At 28.3% G+C, this 19,548-nt stretch overlaps 1 protein-coding gene across 1 annotated transcript in view; it reads left to right on the top strand.

Moving 5' to 3' along the window:
• Window positions 1-13,315, top strand: part of LOC118179772 (uncharacterized) — a 141,470-nt gene extending 128,155 nt beyond the window's left edge. Inside the window, exon 6 of the mRNA XM_085821746.1 lies at window positions 1,313-13,315. Coding sequence (XP_085677872.1) covers window positions 1,313-1,460 — 148 coding nt within the window. The 3' untranslated portion in view covers window positions 1,461-13,315. The remainder of the gene's footprint in view (window positions 1-1,312) is intronic.
• Window positions 13,316-19,548: the final 6,233 nt, after the last annotated feature.

Raw genomic sequence — 19,548 nt, forward strand, 5'->3', positions numbered from 1 at the left:
TTAGAGAGCAAGACTGTTAATGATGTTTATAATTATTGTATAATTATGTTCATAAAAAATAATGTTCAGTTTCAGTAATGGTTGTCTATGACAATATTCTATTCATTGTATTTTATGAGCAGGAAATAAATGTGGTTGGAATTTTTACCTGTAAACGTAATAAATATTAGATAATACATTTACATAGGTGATTTTTCTTATCACTGTTCCATTCTCATAAATATTACAACTGAGCATAAAGAAGTGTAATACATTATAATGTAATTCATTTCCATCTCCTTTACTTGCAGAGAAAATTCCTGATAATGCAGAAAATTGCTTCATCTGTTTCTTATACCTTTCAGCATTTAGTCTCTGTATATTTATAGTGAAACCCACTGCATTAGCGTCGCCACTTATTTCCATTATATTAGTATCACCACTTAGTTCCACTGTAGTTTAGTGTAATCTTAGTTACTCTTATAATTAGTATTCAATATGATTGTAATATTATTCAAAATTCACTGGAAAGGTACTTGCTAATTCATGGCCTAAATTTTACAAAATATTAAATGCATGAAATATTAAAGTTATATGTAATGTGAATAAATAGGATATATATATGATTTGTAATTTGATACAAAAGATGTCAACAATAATAAATGTTTTTCAAATTATTGATGTTAAAAAGCTTTCATGTAATATGTGTAAAATGCTATGAAACTGAAATCTAGGCTAAAAGCTGTTTGTAATTCTCAACTGAAATTTAAATTTTCCTCAGTTATATTATGTAATTAGATCAAAGTTCATGCATGTTTATATTAAATAACTAGTTGATTATTAAAGTAAGTAATACCATTTTGATAAAAAGTAAAGTTGTTGTGATTTGTACTTATGTTTAAAACAAACAAGTAATAAGTATTGATAGAAATACAATTTTATGTATATTTTTTGGTAACTTAGAATTGAGTATAGAAATTTAGTGTATCATAATGTTATGACTAATTGCTCATGTACATCAGCATAAAATTCTTCTTCCAGATAAAATATAATTTACATTTAATTATCTCAGTAATAGACTTATATAATACTAAAGATAAATTTCAAATAATTCATACTAGTTGTAAATGTAAAATTTAATTTTTAGCATTTCGTTGAGTAGTTGTACAAATTGTATGCAGTTTCCGGAGCTGCTAAAAACTAATTTCAGTTTTACTTGAAGCCCATTTTTCTTCTGATTATGACTTTACACTATTAGTTTTCAATCTGTTTAACTTTTCATCTTAAAGCAACTTTTTTTGGCATTGATTTGAACTTTTTTTTTTCTTTTTAGTTTACCTGATAGTTGGGTACCAGAAGAATCAGTGATTAAATGTAAGAGAGTTCCTTATTCATCACTGCCATTGGAATCTCTTGCATTACTTGACCCTCAGCTGAAGGAAGAATGTGATGTCCCACGAGTCAAGCATCGCCGAAAATAAAATGTTCTTTTATAAAGAGAGAAATGTGTTCCTGCAAGTGCCATGCTTTAAAAAAATATTTATGAGTCACAACAAATGAGATTGTTCTAGTAGTGGATTTTCTATTTGAAACATGTAGCTTGATCTTATGCAAAATGCAATTGCAATTTGTATGAAAGGAGAAATTTGTTGTTAATGTATTTATTGCAAAGTGTAATTAGCAATTAATGGAGTGGGCACAAAGAAGGCAACAAAAAGTATGTGAAAAAATTGATAAAAACATTTTGCCAGTGCCTTTGTACCCTTTCATTGAGATGTCTATTTTCAGGAGTGGAAAATGCTTCTGATTGTAGCAAAATAATGTTATACATAGTTAATTAAGTTATATAAAATTGCTCTGAGAGCTCCTCACATCTTTATTTGTATCACATCAGCAAATCCGTAGGTTCTTTACAATATTAGATCCTGCGGTTTCAGTCGGACCAATTAATTTTCTGAACACTGGGAACCACCTTATTTAAAGTCCAGATATAAGGAGCAATATCACATTTACAATCCTTATACAGCAATGATTATATGTATAGATTAAATGTCTTGCCTAGTTCAAGATGTCAAGGTTAGTTCCTAATGTCTATGGCATGAAGTAACTTCAGTAAATTTCTAATGCAAAAACAGATTACCAAAAAGCTGTATACCTGAATGAACCTAATATCAGCATTCATTTAAACCAGGGACCAAAATCAGAATTTTTTTTATTGTCTTGTTTGCATGTGTAAAATAAAGCAGTTTGTTTTATTTTCGTTCATTCTGTCCTAAAATAAATTACCTAATTTTCATATTTTTGTTGTTATTGTGACTAATCTCACTTGTATTATCTAATCAGAGCAGGCCCACATTACACAAGTTTTATTGTGTCAAGGTGTAAAAGATTGTGTCTCTCATTGGCAAGAGTCTTGAGCATCAGTGACATGACAGTCCGACTTTCTTCAGTTTCCATTTTTATTATTCTTCCAAAGGAGTATTTATATATTTTATTTGAAATGAGTTAAAATCAGAATTGTTTTTTAATTAAGTAAAAGCTTTCTGTATATTCATTCCAAGGGTTTAATTTTTGCACTTGAACAAAATATTTCTTCAAATATGTGAAATATATGATTATCTTTTAAACAAACTGAGTATTAATTGTAAAGATTATTCTTCAGATACCATTTTATTAGATATTAATATGTATTAAAATATTGTTTTATTAGGCGTAAAGCCTTTTAGGTTTGTAGTGAATCTATATTATTATATATATGTATTTCCCCTCATTTAAATTTATATTAACATTTTGGTTCAGAATTTTATTTAAAAAACATTATTTTTAAGTAACATTCAGCTTATTTATAATTTTACTTTTTCTGTTGTCTGACCATTTTCAAAAATCCTAAATTTTGTGTACGTCTATTGATATAACAATTTTGCATTATTGCAGTTTTTCTTCTCATACAGTTTTATGTTATTTAAAAGTTTGTAAAAAAATCCCCCTTTTCTTCTCTCTTCTCTTTTTATTTGCTCAGAGTAAGGCCATTTTCTGGTTACAATGTTCAAAATGCAAAAAATTTCCTGTTTCATCAATATTATGGTATGAATATGTTAGAATGCAATCTAAGTTTAAATATTGCAATATAATACTAAACTCACAACTTTAAAATATTTTAATATTTTTCTGAAAGGAAAGTGTGTATTTCCTTTATTTCATTTTCTTAAAAAGTTTATGCCCCTCCCCCCTTTTTTGGTCCCTGGTTTTTGATTATTTGTTCAGTCCTCCTGTAATGATCATCTCATTATCATATAAGTTTCTATTTGTTATTAAAAATTTAAATCTTGTGAGCTTGTAACTGTTTTGCATTACTCAAACCTGCTGCTTATTGCTCTGCATACATGCACTCATGGGATAATAATTATGTCTGCTGCTTTAGTTTCAGTTTTTAACTGTTTTAAATTTTATCTGTTGGTGTCACTTTCATGTTTACTACACTTAAGTAATGTGTACAGTAAGAAATTTTCTTTTTTCATATTTTAGATGTCTTAAATAAGAATGGCCTATTGCTGCTGTGCATTATAAAACTATATGGTTTTAAGTTTCCATTAAAGTAACTGGAAAATCAAAATTGATTTTAAAGGGGCATTCTTATAAAAATATATAAATATATGGTTAAATATCAAAAATATATTCATGTGAAATATAATAGCCCAAATTATAAAAATTATATTGTAAAATATGCAAAAAAAAGGGGTTGTTTCCAAGAAGAATTTTAAAGCTTATCCCAAAATTACTGCATGTTGCAGTCTTGCGATTTTGAAATTATGGCACATTATATGAAAACTTATAACCTTTTTTTATGTAAATATCGAGAAGGAATGTTGACTTGCATTGTTGATGTTTAAAGTGCACATGTGCTTGAGAATGAGCTTCATGTGCAGGCTTTGCATGTATAAAATTAATATCTTTATGCATTGAATGCACGATGGAATAAAGCTTCAGTTCAGGTTAAAAGTATAAACTACTTGCTAACAAATTCATGACACTTTTTAAATATAAAGTAACTGGTATTGTGTTAAGACTAAAAATCCCTCCTTCCCTTCCAATTACTTCATTTCAGTATTTTAAACCAATGCCAGAAAACCTGTAGCTTTTCTCATGTTCATATTATATCATATATTTCTTTTAGATAAAAAAAAATTCAGTTATATTTCTTGACCTAACATCAGATTATTTTTTCAGGGTATATTTCATCTTTTCATATATTTTCTTTATGTATAATTTTAAGTATTTAAGTTTTCCCACCTTGCTGTGTAGTTATTTTAATTCTCTATATGCAATCTAGTAATATCTTGATTAAAAAAATAAGTTTTAAGTTTTCTGCATAAAATGCACAAAGTTTTAATACATAAAACTTGTTTTAGTATAAAAATAATTAATATACATCATGTTTTCTGAAGGTAAAACCAGAATATATTTTTGGAGGAAGAGTGCACTCAATAGATAACATAAATATTCTTCTGTTTACAGAATAATGTATACTGTATAGATTTCACACTAATATTGAAATATATTGTGAAGAACTAAAAATTTGATATAACTTTTTGTGGATAAAATTTATAGATGGAAGGCAATGCACTTTGTATATAGGCTTAAAAGTGTTTTTCCTTCTCCTGACTAAAATTCTTTTCCCATATTGTATGAAATCAATACAGTAGTGCCTCCTATGTTCACAGGCAGTGCATTCCAACATTTACTGTAATAATATGGAACTATAGATTGTACACACTATATAAAATTATATATTTCAAAAGCACATATAAATAAGATAAATAAATATATAAGTTTAATTGAGAAGTTTGACACCTTTTTTTTTATTAAGATATTACCAGCTTTAATAATAAAGTTTATTATATGATATATTGTATATTTACAATTAATTTATTTCTTTTCCTTTCTCTCGCTTTCTCATTAATGTTAAAGTTTTTCATTTATATGTAAATATTAAGGAATTCTGCTATTTTAACTTGATACAGCGCAGAAAATTCCTACTTTCCTTCTACGCATTGAGCAATGGAACATTAGCCAAAATTGTGCATCTGTGGTCAGAATTATTGTCTGATGACAGAAGTAAATAAATTTGGGTTACTGTATTTCCACACATAATTGGAATTATGTTCTCATTTAACTAGTAAAGTATATATTTCTTTCATATTAAATAAAAAAATAAAGGGCACGTTAAATTATGGATAATGAATCAATGGCTAGACGGGGCACAGATGTAGTTACTGCTTTTCATTTGGAAAAATTGGAACTGTGTGCAGGTTAAATAGGTTATGCAATGAGTGTGCCAAAATTTGCTTTGTCTTGCCGCTCCGTCCTTTTCTGGTGGTTCCCTTCGTGCTTAAAGTAGTGGTGATAGACGGCTGTTAACCGCAGAATCTCACTTGTCATTCCTAAGAAATATCGTGATTCATATCTGTGATAAATAGTACAAACACCTAAGCACTGCTTTAATTCACTACAGAAAGTTTGCCTAGAGCCATGGATAAGGCCAGTAACTGTTTTTATCATTATATGCCAGTCATTTCTCAGATTATTGTTTAATTTTTAAGTGTCATTAAAAATGCAGATTAAAAAAAAGGATTCTATATTGAATCCAAGTAAATAAATATTAATATGTTAAAAACTATTGCATGCCTTGTATTTAAAATTGCACATCTGAATATTTTGAAAATTCAAGCTTTTAAGAATATGGGTGAAGTAAAAAATATTTGATTATGATTATATTTATTTTTAAAAAATTGCTTATTTGATTAGGTTTGTAGTATAAATATATCACAAGCAAAGCACTTCTGGTTATATTCAGTAGCTTATTTTTAAAAAGCTAGTTTCAGATCAAGATCTTTGAAACCTACAATTGATTATGAATTTTTTTTAATAAAAAAATCTTGAGTTTTATTACAACTCATTTTCAAAATAAAAAATAATTTTTTGTTATAATTTGTTCATTTAATTCATGGAAGCATTACTTCTATTACTAAGAAGAAAATAATTAACATATGATAGTTTTATTAATGATATTTGTGTGAATTTTAAATTTATGGTAAATTAAATTTATTGTTATTTGTAGTCAGTGTAACAAAGTGCTTATGTAGAGAATAGCTGTTATTTAATCATAATTAGTGGAAAATATTCAGGGAAATTACCAGTGGTTTACATGTAAATAAAACTTTTGATTTTTCAAACTAGTTTAAAGTCCAACTTCATACTTAATCAGAAACTTGCTTGCAAATCCTCATAATGTTTTGAAATTATAACTTGAAGTTTGACTATGTCAACTCAAGTATATATTTACTTCATGAGTGCTAAATAAATTTGTTTGATTGAAGGGATAGTTCATCCAATCAGTTTATAAACAAATGCTAATGTAGCTTGTTATATTTTATTGTGTATATTAGATTTTATTAATATGTGAACTTAAAATGTAGCTATAACAAATAGGTATGTCATTAATAAATATAGTCCTTCTTACATTTTTTGTGTGCATTTATGTGTAATCTAAGTCAAAATGCTCTATATAGTGGCTTAATTATTAATCATATTCAATCTCATTATGTTTTAGTCATTTTAGGAATAAAAAATGTAGTTTATGGTAAATATGTTATATAGATAAAATGCTTTTATTTTAAGTATTTCTAGATGCACTAAAATATATGTGTATATAACATTATGCTTTATTATGTCCCTCATATTTAGTTATATCAATAGCACATTTTGTCATATTTAAGAACATAAAACTTTCCTATTTTTTGTTTACAAAGTGCTTTATATTAAATAATACCAACAAAAATTTAAGGTATTGTGTAATCAATAATAATATTTAGTATATATATATATATATATATATATTTTTTAATTAAACATCTGCTTAAATTTTCAGAGGCAAGAAGATTGCATCTCTAAAATAGAACATTCTAGTAGTAGTCTGATCTAAATGAACCGTTTGTATAGTAATATACGCTGTATTTTAAATATGCGAGTCACCAATGCTTTTTAAACACACAGATTTATATGGTTAAAATTATTTTACAGTCTCATAAAGTTACTTCGTATTCTTGGTTTCTGATTTTTGAAAGTTTTTCCCAAAAATTGTAATATGTTTTTAATATATATTTTGCTGCAGAAACCTTTAATTAATTATTTTTTATGTGAAAGTAAGAGAACAAAGATGAAATTAAAGGGGATTATGTTGTTCATTAAAGGAATATGTGACTAGTGGTACATTTAAAGATGTTCATACATTCACTAAGTTGTTCATTTTTGGTTATGTATGCTGTTTTACTATTTGTATTGTAATTTACTTATTTGTCTCATTTTGCACTCAAAACAATGAATTCTTGTGTATTTTATAGTGAATTAAGTTGTAATTTATTTTTAAATACAAAAGATATGGAAGTTATGAATCATGCAACTGAAAATGAACAAAACAGTAACAAGTTCAAATGAAAACTAGCTACTAAACTGATTTTGAGGATAAATGGGACAAGAAAATACTAGAATTAAAAAATTGTCCAACAGAGTATTTCATCTGATTTTGCTATGGCAGTCAATGTGTTAAAGGTAAAAAGAGTTAAAAAATATGAAATTGATTATCAGGATTAATATGAGATATGAAATTAATATTCATCAAGTATGCTGGAGTATTTGGCTAATCACTTTGTGTTTTTATTTTGCCTATAATTTTTGTGTGTCCATACGCAAGCACACAATAAACTGCTAAATTAAAATAAAACTAATGTAGAAAAACTTGTAACAAAAAATAAAATATGAAAAAGAAAAGGTGTTGAAATCCACACATACTTTTAGTGTCACATGCTTTATAAGTAAATAATTAAATAATTTTTTGGGGGGGAGTGAAGAGAATAATTTAACTTTTTTTGGTGAAGTTTATCTAGGGCAGATTTTATCAACTGGGGAGCAACTTTTGACTTCAGGGTTAGATTCTTTCTGTCTTAAGTCCCATCAACACAAGGAGACATATCTTCAAACAGCTATCTACATTTTTGCTGGAGATATTTTTTGCAACAGTCAGTGAAATTGCATATTAAAATCATTTGTCAGAAAAGCAGTGGTGGTTTTTCTCAGCATTAAGCTTACTGAATGATGTGGCATGAATCATTTGGAGATCTTTTTATTATTTTAACAAATTTAATTTATGATGTTTTATTTCTTTTGGATCTTATTTCCAGTTGATTTCTTTAGAAATAAAATATTTTTTCATATTGATACAAGAGATTTGCTTTTGTGAGCTATAGAGTGATATATTTTTTACTTCATTTGTTGGCTTATATAACTAAATATGGTAGAATATTTCCAATTTAAAGGAATTTAAATTGAGAAGTCTGGCAAACGAGGAAAACTTAATTTATTGTCTATTTGTATTTGATTAAATTTCTGAATATCTACTATTAATGATTTTTTCAACTTTTGAAATAGGTCTAATTATATCAATTGCTTGGCACATTTACCAAAGTGTGTAAGTTTTCCATGAGCCAGCTGAGTTATTTTCAGATTTGTTTCCTCTGAATATAAATGTTTTATTACTTCTGTAATTAACAGAGTTATGTTAATATAAAAATTATTAAAGTTTGTATTTGTAACACGTAATAATTTTGAATTATTTTATTATTATACATAAAATTTTATATCAGTTTTAATTACTTATATACTAATTTTATATAATTAATATAGAATAAGATTTATATTTTATATTTATTATATAAATACCATTTTATATTATATATATATATATTCATGCAAATTCTTCATGATTTAATTTAATACAGGGTAATAATATTTGATGGCAACAATTTAAAAAGTGATACTCTGTTTTTTTGTGATCCAGTGCAAAATGTCACCTCGAGACTAAATAAACTTATTTAAAAACAAGTTCAAAGGCATTAAACTTTGCGAATTACTATGTTTTTTGTGACATCAATGGAGGTCAATTATTAGATACAAATAACGTCATCTGCTTTGGCTTAGTAGCTTAGGTGAACTTATAAATGAAATCTCCCGGTGTAGATGAAATGCTGTCAGGCAATATATCTGCAAGTGAACCTTCTTCAGAGGTACGTCTCCTGATGTACAGCGAAAGGCAGAAATGATAATGAAAAGGTTGCAGCTAAGGCATGGTTAAAATCATGTGACCCGAAAGAGCTGAAAAAGTTAAATCCCCTAAATATGCAAGCCTAAAAAAGCTACAAAAATGTCTTAGTTAATACTTACTAAACAAAAACATTTTCAGTTTTATGTTTCATTTGAAATATGTCACTTGAATCAAAAAGTTTGTATAGGGAATAATACAACATTCTGACATATGATGAGAGGAGGGCATTGATTCATAAAGATTGAAAATTATTTATTTATTTTGTGCGCATAATTTGCCCATATTGCTAATATATAGTTTTTATCTGGAATATTTCATTTTAAGTGTAATGCACGACTGCTACTAGTAGATTCTGTTTTAGATCTGATGAGTTATTTTTTAATTAAGCTGTTTCCTTTGATAATTAATTTAAGAGGTAAACTGCAGTTCTAATGTAACAGTCATTTAATAATTTAGAAAGTATCTGTTCTAGTCAGTCAATATTAATGTTCTTTTATATATTTTTAATTAGTTAAGTACACAGTTAAGTTTTTAATTCTTAAAAACACAGCTAAATAATTTATTGATATTTATATTTATCTGTGTTATTGGTAACCTTGTGTGTATTAAAAAAATGCTGAAATTTTCTTTCATTATCAATATTTTGCCTTTCTTGATTAGTTTTTAATTTAAATTTTTAACTTTCATGCATATATTTTATGAACTTATATTTTAATTTTTACTTAGAATATGAAAAAGTTTGTGTTAATGTAAAATAATTTTTTTTTTTTTAATACATGTCTATTTTTATATCATTTCTTGATTTACAGATTCACGGGTAGGAGAAATACGAAATTATTCTTGGCAAAAGATGATTCCGATTTCGATATGATTTGCTAGTATCAAATAAAATAAATGTTGTAGGTTATTTTTCTATGGTCAGTGCCTCCCCTCCCAGGTTATTGTATTTTTAAATATTTTATTTTTACCAAGTTGATTTTTCAGTGTGTTCTGAAGTATTCATGGGCAGCTTTTTAGTTTTGCTTGTCTGTGCTTGCATTAAAATGAGCATCCAGAACAAGAATTACTTGAACTGCCCTTAAGCATTCTTTCTTATCATTTAAAGAAAACAAGGTATATTTTACTGTAACATTTTGGGAGTGGGAACAAGTTAGTAACCAAATTCTACTAAGCAGAAATTATACATGACCTCTTTTTTTTTTTTTAAGCCAAAATATTTTTTCCCCCTAAAATTGGTTTCTTATTCAGTCTTAAATTTCTTCAAGGCTAATTCTTTTTTATTTGGAAACAAAAATGTTTTCTGTAAAATTTATTTAAGCCTGTACATTTATGTTCTCAAATATTAAAATTTTATTCTTTTTATCTTGTTAATGTTTTGTAGCTGGCACTCATTTTAATCATTTATCTGGAAAATGTTGTAAATTCAAATATATTTAACAATTCTCAATTGAGATTTGTAGCTTTCTTCTGTTTCCGACCTTGTACGAATTTAAAAAGCATTTATCCCTCAATGAAACTCTCTTATTGAAATATTGTTTATTTTTGGTTATTCATAACATTGCAAAGTATGTTGTGTTGTACTAATGTAAATAATTAAGTCATCAAAAACTTTTAATGAAGTGGATCTCAGTTACTTTTACCCATAAAATAAAAATGTCTTACATGGTTGCAGTTATTGGAATCACCTTTTGCTTAGAAAAAATTCGAGATGATATGCAGTATTATTTTGCATGAAATATCTAAGATTTTTTTTCTTACAATGGCATGCTTAGTTAACTATTATAATATTCTTTTCAGTGTCATGAATTAAACATGTAATGAAGTAAAATTATGCATGGAAAGTTAAGGAAAAAAAAGATTTCTCTGAGAAATTCTGGCTGTACTTACCCACCGTTAAACATCAATCATCTTTACAAAAATGATAAAATCTCAGACAAAAAACTGATATTTAACACTTTCAGTACAATAAGAACCAGGGAGCAATGATTAAATGAGAGTTTGAGATTGCTCTTTCAAACAGAAAAGGAATTCGTTTGGTGTAACTATCTGTCCTCAATGCCTTTAATGAAGACAAAAAATGTTGTAGAAGCATTCAAATACTTGTAATAGCTGAAAACATTCTTGAACTCTCATTCAATATGATTTTAAAATTTCATTTCATAATTTTGAATTCTTAACTTAGTTCTGCATGAATACATATTGTGGTGAATATATCAACATTGAGTGTTATTTTATCGTAGTTTGTATTTCTTTTTTTAAAGTAGTTGATTTCACAAAAATTAAGCACTTTTTTGGCCATGTTATAATTAATTAAAATTTTATTGTATGATATTTACAGTGTCTAGGAGGAAAATTAATGATAGATTTGGATATTCTTGTATTTTTATGAAGAGTAATGCAAGTCAATAAATAATTATTAGGTTGAAGTGAATTACTTTTTCTTGCTGTTCTATTGACATTTGTGATCAATAAATTCTGAAAGGTTTCCGAATCTCTGAAATCCTTCATATAAGAACATTAATGATGAAAAAAAATATTAAGTTAATATAAAGAATGTTTAATTATACAAAAAAATTGAAATATGCATTTAAGGAAAAATAAATTCACATTAAAATTTTAAGAACAATTTGTAATATACTTCATATATTAAAAATATGCAAAAAAATTAGTAAGTAAAATACATAATTAAAACTCTTGAATTGTAAAGTTAATTTTTAAGATATAATTTGGGGAAAAATAAGTGCCAATTCAGATTTTTTTCTAGAGTTTTTCTAAGCAAAGTCTGTATAAAGGGGAAAGAACTTTTTGTAATAAATGTTAATAATGTAAAAAGACTTAATGTAAATAAATGTTAAATTCTTTGCAGAAAATTGAAAAAAGTTTAAAGAAGAAAAGAACTTGTTTATAAAAGCACATCTGCAGTTTAATACTCAACCACCATAAAATGTAAATTAATGTTCCAGGTTCCACTAAAATTGCAATAATTTTCATAAAGTTTTGAGGTAAAATATTCAATGATTTTTAGGTAATGATTTAAAGGATACATATTTTAAAAACTGCAATATTTCAAACCTTGAGTCTTTGTCAAAATTTGTCAGATTCAAAGGCTCAAAGTTTTGAGTGACTCATCCCTAATTATATGTATTAATGTCTTAGAATTTTACTTATTTATTTTATGCGAATTATGGTCTTTTATTTTAATTTTAAAAATTGTATCAAATGTTATGATTGTCTAATAATTTAAATAAAAATATGTACTTTTAATTCATGACTTCCCCCCCCATGATTGTTGATATAATCACCACGTTCTATCATATCAATCTCAGTTAATTCATATATTAGATATATATTCTTAGAATTTTTACAAATAAAAATTATTCATTTATGTGAAATAAATTCAAAATTCCAAGAACTATGTAATTCACTAATGAATTTTAAGTTTCATTCTCAGACATCTTATCAGAGTATTCTGGACCATTTTTGAAAAGTCCTGTTGGTTGAAACTATGACAAATTCAAGACAGCTTAAGTCAAGTTCTAACACTGCCATTATTTCTTTATTATAGATTGCTTTCTGTGTCTTCAGAATTATGGCAAACATATAAGAAACTAGTTAATCTTCAACACTGCCATATCAACTTTATTGTTTTTATGTACATGACCAAAAAATTTTGTGGATATCCTGTTGGTCAAAATTATCACTGAATCTAATCATTTTTACTCCTATTTTAGTCTCATAGCTACATGTGTTAACAGCTGTGTAGATATTTATTTTGTCTTTATTTATTTGAGTTATGTAAATATCATTTGTATTTAATTATATTTTTTTTATTTATTTGATGTACAGTAAAATGCTACTGTGGGATAAATAATTTTGTGTGTATTTTATTTATTGTATTTTTTAAGCCATTTTTATGTGAATAGTCTTAAAGTCATTAAGGAATCCTTGCACAATTGTATGCAATGAGAAAATTATACAACAAATTTTACTGTCAATGCTACATATATGTGCTACTTAAACTGTCATTTCCATTTGTTTGTTTATGTTACTATATAAATAAAGAACACACTTTGCAATATCTTTTTTTTAAGGGGGCCATAGATATGTATCACCTTTTTATATGAAAACTTTAAAAAAACCATATTATGATTAAATTATAATTATTATTATGGAAAGTTATTCAATTTGTTGGTTGTTCTTTTATACATTAAATTTCTTATCATGAATATAATGCTTCTCATCTTCAAATTACACATTTGGTAACTGTGAATTATTATTTTATCTATAAAAATATAAAAACACTAAAAATGAACAATTGACTTGGATCTTTTCCATGACTGAAAAAAGTCCATGTCACATTCTGAAAATAATGAAATGACACTTCCCCCCCCCCCCCGTTTATTTACTTAGTGATAGCCAAATTTTCATTTTAATCTTTTTCTTAGACACCTTTTGCTAGACTAGTATGCTGAAAATAATTTCAGATGGATAAGTCACCATGACTTTTCTAGTGTCACTTCATCACGAAGTAAACTTTATGTGACTTTCATACTTCTCCAACATGCTTAAAATAAGTTGCTTCGAGTAATGACACTTCAAGCTTCTGATATTTCTTGAGCCGTTTGTTCCAGTTTTCAAGCTATATTTGTAAACAGCAAAACAGACTTAATCCATTCTAAGGTTCTGACATCTCTGTGCGTACTACAGTTAACATTCAAGAGTAGAATCTTTCACTTTTTGGCATAGTTCTTCATCCCAGTTGTTTAACCCTTCATTAAACAGCTTTGATGTCATCCATGCACTTCATTTATATTTATAAGAAGAATTAAATTTTTTTAAGGATCTTAGCTTTCGAGATTTCCCAATTACCCAGCACTCGATTCTATTCATATTGGCAACGACAAGAACTACGAGTTGCACTTTTTGACAATTTTCCACGATTTAGTTTGACATCATGTAGAATAGCTTCATTGATGCTGAAAGTGTCATTTTCTTGGTCTGCAAAAGATATTATCCCAAGCATTTTTCTTTTTTCCTTCATTTCTGAACGTCAAATTTGGAAACACTGCCCAATTTTCTGATAATGTTTCCTTAAGAAATTTTTCGTTTCTCAAGGCAGTCTCTCCAAACTTCTGGCAAATTCATGAGACTTTGTTTGAGGCTTTTCTCCAGATATCGGCAAATGATGGCATCTTTGAATGGTGAACCACTTCAGCAATGTTTCTTTAAAATCCTTATGTTCGACTTGTCTCAATCTTTCTCTCATATTTAATTTTTTTCCTGGAATACAAATTATCAAGTCTGTATATTATTCTGAATATGTAAATAATTTTAGTGAACTTATATATGAAATTGTAGTATTTTTTGAACATGAAATGCTTGAAAGGGATAAAGCTGTGCTGGCAAGTTATTTAATATTGAGACGAATGGCTATCTGAAACAGTAGATGATGGAATAAGATAAATGGCCCTCTATAACAAACTGCATTCTGCCTCTGAGAACATAATCCTTTCCAAAATGTTTTTAAAAAAAGGAGTTAAATCCGTCCACCAAATCATAGTTCAAGACGATGTCACAATAACAACGAGAGCAGAATTTTTACAACCTGGATCCATAACTGAAAATAGAAATTTCTGGTGCAGCATCCTAATAACTGTAACAGTCCCAAAATAGTACTAATTGCCCCGACATTCTTTGATTTATTGAAAACCGTCATTGTGGTGAGAGTTGCCAATGTAATAAAGCAAAAGTTATTAGGAAAGGCAAAGTGGGTACAGCATGTACTCGAGTTACCTGCCTCAAAACAAACCAATAGTCTACCAATCATCATATCTTTGGAGAGCCTAACATCAGAGTTATTTTAAGCCCCTATCACAAGAGCAGATTCGACCGGCAGGGAAAACCGGTTTTTCCAATGTGTCCCATTCACATAACAAACAAGCATTAACTGCTTCTCTGAATTGGATGTAGAATTTGCTAGAATGCTTCTACCTCTCGGGGGCAGGGCAAATGAGGAAGTTTCCCATACTACACTGCACGATTCACTTAATATTAGTTACTGCTCGCTGGACTGTCAGCAAAACAATCGCGCTGATAGATGTCTGGGGATATGATAGCATCCCCCCCCCAAAAAAAATTAGATAGAACTGTACAAGATACAGAAATTATAGACAAATACAGACAACATTATCTGATGCTGGGTATTCCAGAAATTTCGTTCAACTAAAGTTAGACAAGTGCATATTGGCTTCAACGCGACAAGGGACTGGGTACCTTTTGAACGATTTTTTTTTTTTATTTAAGCATTTTCATCTTTTTTTTATGAATATTATTAAATGCTTTTGTAAGACAAAATAATTTTAAGCTGAGAAAAAGTTTTTGCTAGTAATTTTTTTTTAATTTAAATTTTTGAAGAAAAATTTTACAATTAAAATGTCTTTCTTCTCCTACAATTTTCAATGTCTTTCCCCAGTTTTTTATTGTATTTATTGTTCTTAATAACTTCAAGAAATGATTTTGCAATTAATGAATTAGTTTCTGAGAAAAAATAAAAATGCACTTTTATCTAAAATCTTTAAAACAAATATGATCTCAGTCACATTTTCATTTCAAATAGTTTTTCTTTTCAGTATTTTGTAAAACCCATCAAATCAGTAAAAATAATAAATAATTTAGTTCATACCTGTATATGCTTTAGGACTTTAAGTAAAAGGATTTATCGAAAAAATGCGAAAGGTTTCTCAGTTTGCATTTGCAGTTTAAAGAATACAAACTCTCTAAATAGACATTCAACCATTTCAAATTTCTTTTAAAATTTTATTACTGAATTTCAATACACACACACACACACACATATATATATATATATATAAATCAAATTTAGTGCTATTTATTCATTTGGTAAATATAAACATAAATTACAAACCTTATCTGGCCAGAAATATTGAAAAAAAAGTCATAAAACGCAAGCAGAATTTTTCTTTACCTGTTTTTGTTTTGTAAAACACGTTCAAAACAATTTTAATACATTAATTAATTATAATATTGTTGCGTGCGTACATGTTCGTAATAGATTGATGATAGTTCATAAATGATTGTCATTGCACTCAAATCCGATGATAGCTTAATTAAATTTATTTTATCAACAGAAACACTTCAAAGTTCTGGAATTTTCCACAGAAATACTCTTACAAGCAGTGGTGACTCGTGGCTAAAATTAGTGGGGGTGCTGTTCCAAAAAAATTTAACCTTTGTTTTAAAATTATCTAAAAGGAAACAAACATGTATCAAAAGAAAATTTATTTTGAAACATCAGGAAATCTTAAAATAAAAAAATTAAGCATTTCTTAATTACTTTAACCAAAATTTTTACAGTTCACTCTTTTTCTATTCATTTAAAAATGAAATCCATTCTTCTTGTTTTACTTTGCGCGAAACAATCAATAATTTTCTCCTTGATCTCTGGATGACAACTGAGGAAATTTTTCTTTATTGAATCAATGCAAGCGCATTTAGTCTTTCCGAATTCTAGTGCTTCTTAGAACAGTTTTCATTCTTTTTAATGTTGAAAAGCAGCGTTCTGCCTCTGATGTAGTCATGGGAACGCTCAAGAGAATTTTTATCAGTTTCGTAATTCCACTAAGAACATCATCTAGATTATTTTCGAAGATCAATTTCAAGCTTTTCTTTGTCAATCATTGGATATGCTTCAGCAGTCAGTACTATTTCTTTTGTAGAATATTCATTCTTAAAACTAGTGAAGCATTTCTTGTTTAACAATTTAGAAGCTGCTAAGTGTTTAGTGGAAGAATATCTCTGCATTATATTAATACATAGTATAAAGTCACATATTTCCTTATTCTATTCTTCTGCCATTGGTGTCTTTGGAAAATTCTCACAGTACTTTGAGTTTCTTAATTCTAAGATAGCAGTTTTGGAATTTGTTATATATTCATTAACTTTAAACACACTAATTTCTCTGAATTGCGTTTGATTGTATATTATTTCAACATGAGGCATCTGATTAAAAAGCTCTAACCAAAACTTCAAATTATCTTCGTATTTTTTTTTTTTTTTTTTTTTTTTTTTTTTTTAAATTCCTGTTGCTTTTGCAATAGTTTGATCTGCATTTGATGTTGACTGAATTTCAGTAAGGCAATTTTTTAAAGGTTGCAAATTTTCATGAACTCTGTTTATGGTCGGTATGATGAACCTCCACAATACCACATGCGCGGAGTAAAAAGAAATCTCGTTTCCAACAACATGCCAGAATTTCGGCACTGCAAGAGCAACAGTGCTACTCTGTTTATGGTCCGTATGATGAACCACACGCGCAGAGTAAAAAGAAATCACGTTTCCAACAACATGCCAGAATTTTGGCACTGCAAGAGCGAGAGTGCTCTTTTTGCTACCCAGCTCACGCGCTGCTTTCTGTGCGCGCATGCGCAGAACAGCCAAACACCACATCACTGGAACTGTGAAGCATGCAGTTCCAAACAAAGAATTTCGTACCTTTTTCACCAAGTAGGGGATGGCAACTGACATTAAGCTTAAGGATTATGTATTGTAAAAGTATAAAGAAAGAATTGAAGACTAAAGGGCACACTATATTAAATATTAAAAATAATAATAAGTGGAAATAGGGGGTGCTGCACTTCCACAGTGCTTATTATGAGCCGCCACTGCTTACAAGCGTTTAGAATATCACTAAGTATAATCAGTAGTTATGCTTTAATCTATAAGAACATTAAACACAACAAAATGCAAAACTCATCTTAAGAGAAATTTAACTCGGCAATATCTCCGATCTCACGCTGAACTAACAACTGGCAATAATATCAACTTATATAGTATAAGTAATGTCATAAAAATTGTGTGGTATAATGAGATTATTACTTTGAAACCGATGTTTCGAATTGATGCCCAAGAGGAACCAATATTTCCCATTCTGCTTCATTGCATATCTATTAAAAAAGTAAAAAAATCATCCATTTAATTTCCTTTATAATTTTTTTAAATGCAAAATGTTTGTTTTATAAACTGTGAAAGTGTCGGAAGTTTGCAACCGATGTATTTTTAGATATGAAATTTTAAAATTAATGGGCGTCAAAAAGTCTAAAAATATGAACGATTTTCAAAAATTCTCCCAAAGTATTTTTAAAAAAAATACGCTAAAAATTTCATTTAATTTTTTTTCCTCCACTGTGTTTTATGGTGCAAACTATAATATTCTGAGATTCTCAGTTTATTTGTTAATATTTGCAAAAAATCGTTTCAACTTTAAATTTGAAAAAACTCTAATCCTCTAAAAATCAAAAGCGTAACTCCACAAGCAGTGTATGTACAAAGTTTGAGTTCTATATCTTATCGGGAAGCAGTTTAAGAATCCATGACCATCTTTTAACCATAGCGACAAGCACGAAGATTGAACTAATTATCAGCTTTTAAAATAATAATAATAATAATTAAAAAGCATATGTTTTTCAGGAACCATTACGAAAGTTCAGGTACCAGTTGCGAAAGTACAGATTACAAAATTAACAACAGTAAACAACGTTAAAAATGTGTAAACAGTATTAGAAATCAGCCAATTCGAAGACATGATTGTTCACAGAGGCTCAGGTGTAAAGGGAACGAAGACGAAACTCTTTCATGTCTCCTTTTTCTCCTCTTGCTAACGGCAGCTGTGGGAAGGAGCGTTGCATGTGAATGGGGCTTTAGAATGCACAACTAAATGCTGAAGAGAGGAGTGTTGCCAAATGTTTCATTCAAGATGTTTTCTCCGCACATCTTCTGATGCAGGTCGAACCAATTTGGCTCATTATACAACTGCTACGGGAGATTATCCATCAATCAAGTAACATCTAAGACATCTACCGATTGCTAAACAGGCAGAGATAGGAAAACTTGTAAAGGGCATGCAAGAAGGCAATGGCATCGGCCCTTTAACAAGTCCATGTGCATCTCCCATCGTCCTGGTTCGTAAGAAAGATGGTTCGACTAGATTTTGAGTTGACCATGCCTTGTTGAACGACATCATGAAGACAGATAACCTGATCCTAGACGATTTCTAGCCACCCTTTCTGGAGGCAATTGCTTTTTGGCGCTTGATTTAAAGAGTGGTTATACAGAAGACAGGAGACCACTGGGTGAGCAGCTGTGCCGCCATGAAGACTTTCAGCTTTATTGCTTACTCAGTGGGACCATGTTTATTTAAAATTTTATATTACAATAAAAATTTTGATTTTGATGTACACATAATTTTGACATACACTGACAGAATTCATATAAATATTAACAGAAATTTTAATGGTACATACATAGAATATAGAATGCATGATGTAGAATACAAATAAAGATTTAGATACAAAATTTTGGTTGTATACATAATAAATAAAATAGATTTTGATGGT

The sequence above is a fragment of the Stegodyphus dumicola genome, chromosome 8, assembly GCF_044657685.1.
Source record: "Stegodyphus dumicola isolate Sdum_Otavi_A_Nest chromosome 8, ASM4465768v1".
Lineage (NCBI taxonomy): Eukaryota > Metazoa > Arthropoda > Arachnida > Araneae > Eresidae > Stegodyphus > Stegodyphus dumicola.